The sequence below is a fragment of the Salvia splendens genome, chromosome 2, assembly GCF_004379255.2.
Source record: "Salvia splendens isolate huo1 chromosome 2, SspV2, whole genome shotgun sequence".
NCBI classification, from domain to species: domain Eukaryota; kingdom Viridiplantae; phylum Streptophyta; class Magnoliopsida; order Lamiales; family Lamiaceae; genus Salvia; species Salvia splendens.
In genome coordinates this window covers 28,507,047-28,517,034 of record NC_056033.1, presented here as the reverse complement: position 1 = coordinate 28,517,034, position 9,988 = coordinate 28,507,047, and the positions used below count along the sequence as shown (strand labels likewise).

Below are 9,988 nucleotides of genomic sequence, written 5' to 3'. Positions count from 1 at the left end.
ACCGCATCACTTTCCATGATTATGCTGATTTCAATGAATTGTAATATTAGGATTTCAATTATGTATTTTTAGTATTTTCGGATGTTGTAATTTTCGTGATTTTTAATGATTTTATGAATTATTAGTATTAATTTAATATTTCAATGAAATATTGATTGAATTTGTTGGAAATAAAAATAAAAAATGAAATTGAATGAATAGTTAAGGGATGAGATGGTTAAGAGATGGAGGGATGCATGTGTTATCTCTTAGTTAAGAGATAGGGTAAAAAGTGCAGTGGGGCCCATGAATAGTTAAGGGATGAGACGATTAGGAGACGGTATTGAGACATGGATGTGGATGTCCTAAACAGCGGTAAACATGTTTTTATATTAAAGCATCAGCAGTGGCGCGGAGCTCCCGGCGGAATTCCCTTCGAAATTTCAAAAAACACCTCCTGCCACGTCATACGGACTTCCCACTGCACTGCCACGTCATATGGACTTCCCACTGCACAGTGGCGGAATTCCCTGCGGAATTCCCGACGGACTTCCCACAATAAAAAAAATTCACAAATTCACAAATTAAACAATTTCCGGAATTAAATAATTAACTGAATTAAAATTTCGACACAAATAGGGAAAAAATTTCATTAAAAAAAGAAAAGTATATTCCACCAAATTAAAAAAATACATTTCAATAATTTAAAACTACATCAACGACGACCCCTCCGCTGCCATACTTCTTCAATAATATCGTTCTGGAGTCGAACATGGGCTTGTTTTTCGCTCATGTCGGCAAATGCACAGACTCGATCGACTTCGTCATGGGGTATCCCCATGCGTACATTGCTAGTGGCCACGCGTGGCTTGGACCCGCAGCATCAGCATCATCATTGGCCCAATCAGTCAGTGATGGACCTTCATCTTCGACAATCATGTTGTGCATGATAATACATGCGTACATGATGTCGGCGATGCTGTCAACGTACCACAGCCATGTTGGACCCTTCACTGCCGCCCATCGAGCATAGAGCACACCAAATGTCCGCTCAACATCCTTGCGCGCTGCCTCCTGGCGACCCGCAAAATATATCTTCTTTTCAACGGGATGTATTTATAGAAATTAAAAAAAATATTTAATTCAATAAACGGGAATTCCGCGCGGACGTCCGTGGGAGTCAACGCAATGGCGGACGTCCGCACGGAATTTCCCGCGGAATTCCACGAAACGCCGCGGAACTGCGAATTTCTCGATGGAATTCCGTATACGTGCATGCCACGCACAATGGCGGACGTCCGCCACTGAATTCCCGCACGCCGGTGGGAATTCCGCGGTGACGTCCGCCACTGCTGATGCTCTTATACACCCCAACAATAAGAGCACAAGATAACAATAAGAGCACTATCTTGTTCAACTGTATTCACAATGATAATGTCGAATCGCATGAAAAACATCTGGCAAAAATCCCCCGTCCCTCAAAATTTATTCAATTTTTCCATTTTTAGATATCCCATAAATTTTGTTCCAATTCAGTTTTGTTATTTTTAGTAATAAACATTCCATTTCTCTCACATTTACTATAAATTTTAAATACAAGTGTGATTCGTATTTTACTAACTTTTTCAACTCCTTTTTCCTATATAGTACAACCTCCGTCCCACTATAAGTTGAAATTTCTTTTTCGACCCATGATTTTATGTAGTGTTATTTTGTGATGTTAAGTGAAAAGAATAAAATAAGAGAGACGGAAAAAAATAGAGAGAGTGAAGTTTCCATTTTTAAAAATGTGTCATTTAGAATGGGACATCTTAAAAAAGAAAATGTGTCACTTAGAGTGAGGCAGAGGAAATAGTATTTAATAAAACTCACGTCGGCTCAAAATGTGACGAACTTTGAGGGACATAGGGGAATGAGGGCTGATTAAAAAGCCAAAAGCCAAATTTCCGAATCTAATCAATATGAAATTTTCAAAAATTAGTTTTTTTTTTTTCAGATTTAGGTTCACTTTGATTTTTTTTAACATTTCAGTTTTTCGGTTCGGATATATGGACAAATCGAAATCCAAAGTTATTTTTAATTTAATTTGTAAAATATTATTCTATGATTTTAAAAATATTTAAGGTACACAATGAACTTCTGCTTAAAGATAATTAAGAGCTATTGTAGATTTGTAATTGAAAAATAAAAAATAAATAGACGTTATAATTGCAACATCATTAAAAAATTATGTGAAAACTATTTTTTTTGTTGATTAAAACTCGAAGGGTAGAAGTATTATAAAGGGAGTGGTGGTAGCAAAACGCAGGCACAACGACGCCGTTTCACTGGTTCCCTTGTGTTTCCGGCATCTGTTTTTTTGGTTTCATTAAAACTACATTCTTCTTCCTCTTTTTTTTTCTTTCATTTATCTTAATTTCCCCCAGCAGCTCCAATTCTATGAATTCCTTAATGTTGCTTTAGATCTCGCAATTCACAATCAGCAATGGCTTCGGTTTCTTCCGGTCCTCGAACTGTAGAGGAGATCTTCAAAGATTACAGCTCTCGCCGTGCTGGAATCATCCGTGCTTTAACTTATGGTACTTTTTTTTCCCAACAATTTGTGGTTTTTCCGAACAAGAGTCCGATGCAGGGGTTTCCCCCCTTAATTAATATTGTTAATGTGCATAATTCTCGTTTTCGTTTGCAGATGTGGACGAATTCTATGGCCTTTGCGATCCAGGTAATTGGTTTTTAGTTGAGACTCACTTCAGCTTTACTTGCAAGTCTGGATTCGTGTTCATATCTTTATGTGCATGTGATTTTTGTCAATTTTGACTTCGATTCTGAATTTTTATTTGATAACAACAATTTTGATGTTGTTTTCTAGCAACCTTGGTTTTTTTCTTCATTTGCCCCCTTGGTTTGATATGTTAATTAGCTATGGTTTTGAGTAATTGGAAATTAGTTTGAACGCAAAGTCGGTAACTTTGCATTATTGCCGATTCCCCTAAACAAAAGAATACAATTCTGGTTAAATTTTGGGATTTACAGTAATGAACTGTTTGTTTAATTATTCGGCTATCAAGAAACCCTAAACCTTTTCGATTTATATATAGATCCATGCTGTGTTTCCTGTGATAGGGGCATTTTGCATTAGTGTGGGAGTATGTTTTCTGTCTCTCGTTTCAGTTGCGTTTAACTACATATCTTTGTCCATTAGTTTATTGGCAGTTGAAGCAGTGTAATGTGAAAGTGCGTCTGTGGATTAGTTTCATATGAATAGCCTATCTTGCAGGACTTGCATTTTCTGTAGTCATGGAAGATTTTTAGGCATGCCATTCATTGTTCATTTGTATGCTTACTTGGACAGCTTTGACTTTGGTCTTGCGTTGTTAACTTATCAATTTGCTATCTGTAGAGAAGGAAAATCTGTGCCTATATGGCCACACAAATGAAACTTGGGAAGTAAATCTTCCAGCTGAGGAAGTTCCACCCGAACTTCCAGAGCCAGCGCTTGGGATCAATTTTGCTAGGGATGGAATGAATCGTAGAGATTGGCTTTCTCTAATTGCTGTGCATAGCGATTGTTGGTTGCTATCTGTGGCTTTCTACCTTGGGGCCAGGCTGAACCGCAATGAAAGGTCCGTGTCATATTTTAAGTTATTTGAAACCACATACAACGGTTTAGTTCTTTCTGCTTAGTAACTTGATTTATTTGGAGCTAAAGTAGCTTTTAGGCTCATATCACACTGCATTTTTCAAGGCAACAAGTTGCATGCTGCATATAAAAGTTTCGGAACAAGCATTTGTGATACTCTGAATGGATAAGTTTTTGACACTTTGGAATCTGATGAAGTTATAGTTGTATACTTGTACTATTTGATATTCTTAGCAGACAGAGTAAAAACAAAATATGCTAGTGTTTATTAATGCTGTTGATTTCTCACTCAAAGATTTTATATTTCATCATTTCCTCTGAAGACTTCTGCAAGGCTTTTTCTGTTCCAACCATCTGTTGTTGGCCTTGTTATTACGTGAAACATTAAATTCAACCTATTATTTTTCTTGCTTCGTACTAACATTCTTCGAAAGTCACAATGTTTCTTGAGCCAGCCCTTTGGGTGGCCTATGGTTTTATTACTGTTTGATCTAGTACTATTTTTTGTTTATTTGTTCAATCACCCTTTGATATCTTTAAACTTTGTTTGTTCAGCTTCTTCTGCACTTTAATCAAGTCCTGGGTTTTTGAATAAATGCTCAGAGAGTTATATAGTTCCAACAAAATGTAGGATTCATTTTCCTCCAACCTCCTATTTTTTCTCTAGATATTTAGCAATTAGCATCATCTAGTTTCTTAAGCACTAGAACTAAAGTACCTAGCATTAACAGAAGTTGGGTTTCCGGAACTGCAAATAATTGTTTACTATATTTTGTGGTATTTAAAGGGGGATGTCAAATTCCTTCTGCTGTATCGATCCTATGATTCTATGAGATTAAGCGTTTCCAGTCTTAAATAATAGGATCACATTGCTTGCAGGAAGCGACTCTTCAGCATGATCAACGAGCTGCCAACTGTCTTTGAAGTGGTGACTGAAAGGAAGCCTGTCAAAGACAAGCCTAATGCTGACAGTGGAAGCAAACCTCGTGGTAGCACAAAGGTAGGCTTCAACCCTTCTTCAAAATCTCTCTTTGTTTTTCTATTCCATCGAAGTGGCAAACATCTCAACCACTTGATCCTCGTTGTTTGCAGAGATCTAGCGATGGCCAGGCTAAAAGCAACCCACGGCTTGCAGATGAGAGTTTTGAAGAGGATGAAGACGAACACAGTGAGACACTCTGCGGAACCTGTGGTGGAAACTACAGTGCGGATGAGTTCTGGATCGGGTGTGACATATGCGAGCGCTGGTACCACGGGAAATGCGTGAAGATAACCCCTGCCAAAGCTGAGAGCATCAAGCAATACAAATGCCCTTCGTGCATGAAACGAGGCAGGCAGTAGCTGTCGCCGTCGCCACTTCAACTCAAGAGAGACCCATTCTGTTCATCCTGGTGACTAACAAGGTATATTAGTAATATCGGATTTTGACTGTTTGTAGACCGTAACTGTTACTCTCTCCATCCCAACTAAGTTGATTCATAATCCTTTTTGGGATGTCCCAACTAAGTAGAGACATTTTCCTTTTTTACAAAAAAAACAAAACATTTAATCACTCTTACTTTATTCCATCACCTACTTTATTCTCTCTTTATTTATCCTACTTTATTCCTCTCTCCTATTTTTCAACACAATTTCTTAATCACCGTGCCCAAAAGTTTGACTCAACTTAGGCGGGACAGAGGGAGTATATAATATACTATGAAGAAGGCTTGCTTTCTTCTTCCTCTGTTTTAGGTGCTTTGATTTTAAGTAGTAGTTATTTTAATGTGGTAGTTATTTGGCTTATCATTTGAACTAGTAGTGGATTTTATATATTTTCTGAGATTTCATTATTCCGTGGTTAATGAGACTGTTATTCCGTAGTACATTTATATTCCCAAGAATATAAATGTACCAAATTCAAGTTTTATAATGCTGGATTGCTGGGTTCTTTTGTTCACGTATAATTTGAAAGTATACTACTATTATTCTGATATTTTAATCTTACATTATTTTTTAATAACGAGAATGTAATCAGACATTTTTAAATCTTTATTGTTGTTGCAAAGTTAAATATTAAATGGAGTATACTATAGTATTTTTTTATGGTAAAAATGGTTAATTTTGCAGAGGAGGCGGTGGATATAAGAATTATTTATGCATGTAAATTGTAAAGTTCATTTAATATTTGACAAATTTGTGAGTTGCACCACACACAAACACACACATGAGGAAAATAATACTCGCTTTATGTGGCATTATTTGTAGTGGTGATGAATCATGTGGATTCCGTTGTTATCGGGGACGACTTGATAATGATCCAACTTAATTAGTCCTAACTCGAATACGAGTAGTCTCTTCTACATTATTTCCTCTCCTACTTTAATACTCCATTCGTCCTATAGTAGTAGAGTTATTTTGTCATTTTCATACGTTCCATAGTAGTGGAGTCATTTTCTTTTTTAGTAAAAGTCAACACATTTTTTCTCACTTACTTTTCCCTCTCTCCTACTTTCTTCTCTCAACTTTTCCCTCTCTCATACTTTACTTTTTATTTAATACATTACACACATTTTTCTTAATCTTCGTGTCGAAAAAAAACGTCTCCACTACTATGGAACGGAGAGAGTATCTCTTCAGTCTAACTATTTAGTCGTTTTTTAAAAATAAGTGCGAAAAAGAAAGGGATCATCTTAACTGGGAAAGATGAAATATTTGATTGTAAAAAATAACTAGAATGGCAAAAAAAATAAACCACATAAATTTGCTTTGCACACCGAAAAAAATAATACAGTACTCCCTCCGTTTCACTATAGTTGAGTCATTTTTCTATTTCGGGAAGTTTCTTCATAGTTGAGTCATTTCCATATATGGTATCTTTTTTCTCTCTCTTACTTTACTCTCTCTTACTCTATTATCTCTACTTTATTCACTTTATACTTTATTCTCTCTATCTTTTCCTCTTTCTTATTTTTTTAACTATTTATTTAACACACCCAACATTCCTTTTTTAGACTCCGTGCCCAAAAGTTTCGCCTCAACTATAGTGAAACGGAGGGAGTACATGTTTTCGCCCCGCAATATGGTTGAAGAAACCTAAAAAAAAACACACCTAAAGTTTGTGTATATTCTAAAAAAAGAATGTTATGATATGCGAACTTTTGAAAATTAATGCATAAACGTGAGGACACTTTTAACACACTATTTATTTTAAACGGCAAGGTTTCATTTTTTAATCAAAACATGTTATGTTTTTCATATTACATTAAATTGTACTACTACATTTTATTATATTATACGTTTTAGAATTTGAATTTTTTTAGAGTAAAGATCAATTTTGGTCCTAAACATATATCTAAAATACGAATTTGGTTCAAAACATTCACTTTTTAAAAAACATGTCCATAACTAATGAAATTCTTGTCGATTCAGTCATTTTTTTACGATTCCGTCAATTTCTTACAGTCAACGTCAATTAGTGAAATTTTGACCCGATTAAATTTAATCTGGGATTATTACCCACTTAATTATTTTCTAATTAAATTTTTATCTATTTCTTTTGTAATTCTTTTTCCAGCTCGGCAACGCAACCTGTTTCCAGCCCGTCGAATTCACGACGGTGAGCTCACCGCTTCGCCCTATCAAGCCCTAGGTCCTCTCCGTTGTCCGCCTTCGTAGCTCACCGTCGAGCGGCTCCCCCAAACGGAGCTGCTTCCACCATCATCGGCCCCTGATGTTCGGTGTTCGCCATAGAGAGCGAACAGCGCCGTCACGGTTAGAGTCACCGTCGAGTCCCTCTATCTGCGATGAAACCATCTTTGTCCCCAAATTTCTGTCGGCTAGTCACATCACCAACACACATCACATACCTACAAATCTCTCCAAAACTCTCACACACCAACATCTTCCCGGCTCCCGCTGCCCCCGTGCAGTTCACATTCGTCTGCTTCCAGCACCGCCCCGCTTTATCCCACCCCCAAGAGCCACCCCCACCGGCTCACCGTCTCTAGAAATTCCGACATCAGAACCACCCACATCTTCCCCCGCACTCCACCAGATCGATCGAGAATGCCGACAGCAGCCGCGGGTACTCCGAGAAGGAACCGCCGCCCATATCGCACGCCACCACCGTGCAGCCGAAGCTCAGGAAAATAGAGTACAAATTTGGAGAAAGGAGGGAGAGGAGAGAGATGCGAGAGAAGAATAGATGAAGAGAGTCTATTTCGCAATTCTTTTTTTAATTAATCATGTATTAGTATATTAATTAGGTCAACATATCATTAATGGGGTGTTAGCGTTAGTTTTTAACGAAATTATAAAAAAGGATCAAATCGACGACGATTTCATTTGTTATGGACCCATTTTTCAAAAAGTGAATGTTTTGGACCAAATTTATATTTTGACCATATGTCTAGGACCACTTTTGACCTTTACTCTTTTTTTTAACAAAATTAAAAATTTTGAATTCTAAAAATTAAATTGGACATATTCCAGATAAACTGTATACACACTTCTTACACACAATACAACACAATGCACATACACACACAACACTACACATTGCAGACACGATATTCACATTGTAGTACACAAGACACACACTACACAAAAGACATACACAAATGCACACACTGAGCACACAACATATACAATACACACACTACCATACAACACACACATAATACACACACTGCATACACACTACACACACTGCACGTACACACACTGCACACACAATACACATACAACACTCAATATATACATAGGAATGTCAATCGGGTTAACCTGCTTGTGTTTGAGCCAACTCTATTGAGTTATCCGACTATTCGGCTACGGACAATCGAGTTATAATTTGTTTGAGTTGTAAATCGTCAACTCTATCCCTAAACTTTTGGGTTTTTGATTAACTCACCCTGCCAATCGACTTCGAATTTTTTTTCATTCTTTATTAACTTTTCCCTCTGTCCCTGAAAAATATGAAAATTTGATTTGACATGAGTTTTAATGTATAATTGATAAAGTAAGAGAGTGAGAGATAACGAGTAGTGGAAGTAGTGTTAATGGAGAGTGAACTCCACATTATTAGTAGTGTAGTGTAAATGTGTAATGGTATAAGTTGTAAATAAAATGATGCGTAAGGGTAATGTGTTGTTTAATTATTCCAAAATTAGAAAGATCATACTTTTCTTGGACCGATTAATAAGGAAACGGTTCATAATTTTTAGAGACAAAGGGAATAATATATTCTACTGATATACAACTGAGAGTAATTTTAACTCAAAACTAATACTCCCTCCGTCCACAAAAAATAGAGCACATTTAAAAAATGAAAGTTTTAACAACTTCGCTCTTACTTTTCTCCTTTCTCTCTTACTCCCTCCATCCCACCACAAGTGATCAACTTTCCATTTTGAGTTGTCCCACCACAAGTAATCAATTTTCTTTTTTAGCTAAAAACAATGTTGGAATCTTGTTTTAAGATGTCCGGTCAATAAAGTTTGACCAATAATAAATGTGACGAGACATTTAATTTTGGAGAATTAAATGATATAGCGTCGATCTACGTTCCGCGTAGATGACCGTAGTATATTCACTTTCTTAAATCCGATTCACGGTAAGAAATAGTGGATTAAAGTTGGTCACATTATAGCTTTTGATAAAGCTAGGAGTTGAAAGTGTAGGGAGTAATTAACTAGTGTTAATTATCCCACATAGGAGATGAGACACATCTTTAAATGTGTATTTATTAAGTGACTTATTATACTTAGTAATTATCGTGGACTAAGATGGGTGAAAGAGCCCACACGCGCGCCGAGCCGAGCCCGTGCCCGAGCCCGTGCCCTTGGTCTTGGTCTTGGACTTGGATGTTGGCAATTGGTCTTTGGGTGGAACGAAGCACAAAACCCCTTGAATTAATTCACACGGACGTATGTGATTTAAAGATGGTTCAAACTAGAGGTGGTAAAAAGTACTTTATCACTTTCATAGATGATTGCGCAAGGTATTGCTACATTTATCTTTTAAGAAGTAAAGATGAAGCAGTAGAAGCGTTAAAAAATTATAAGAACGAAGTTGAGAATCAACTTGGTTGTAAAATCAAAACGATTCGAAGCGATAGAGGAGGCGAATATGTAGCCCCGTTTGAGGAATTATGCAACGCAAGTGGTATAATCCATCAAACGACTGCACCATATTCACCCAATCTAATGGTGTTGCAGAACGCAAGAATCGAACTCTAAAAGAGATGATGAATGCACTGCTTCTGACTTCAAGATTACCACATAACATGTGGGGGGAAGCTGTTTTGACAGCCAACTATATCTTGAATAAAATCCCTCTCAAAGGAAAAGATGTTACTCCTTATGAGTTGTGGTAGGGAAGGAACCCATC

General features: G+C 36.9%; 1 protein-coding gene across 1 annotated transcript; it reads left to right on the top strand.

Annotated features, from left to right (window-relative positions):
• Positions 1–2,296: 2,296 nt before the first annotated feature.
• Positions 2,297–5,177, top strand: LOC121763777 (PHD finger protein ALFIN-LIKE 1-like). Its single transcript, XM_042159860.1, has 5 exons — positions 2,297–2,558; positions 2,669–2,701; positions 3,380–3,602; positions 4,499–4,619; positions 4,712–5,177. Exons 1-5 carry the CDS (start codon positions 2,465–2,467, stop codon positions 4,958–4,960), a joined length of 720 nt encoding a protein of 239 aa, XP_042015794.1. The 5' UTR covers positions 2,297–2,464; the 3' UTR covers positions 4,961–5,177.
• The last annotated feature ends 4,811 nt before the right edge of the window (positions 5,178–9,988 follow it).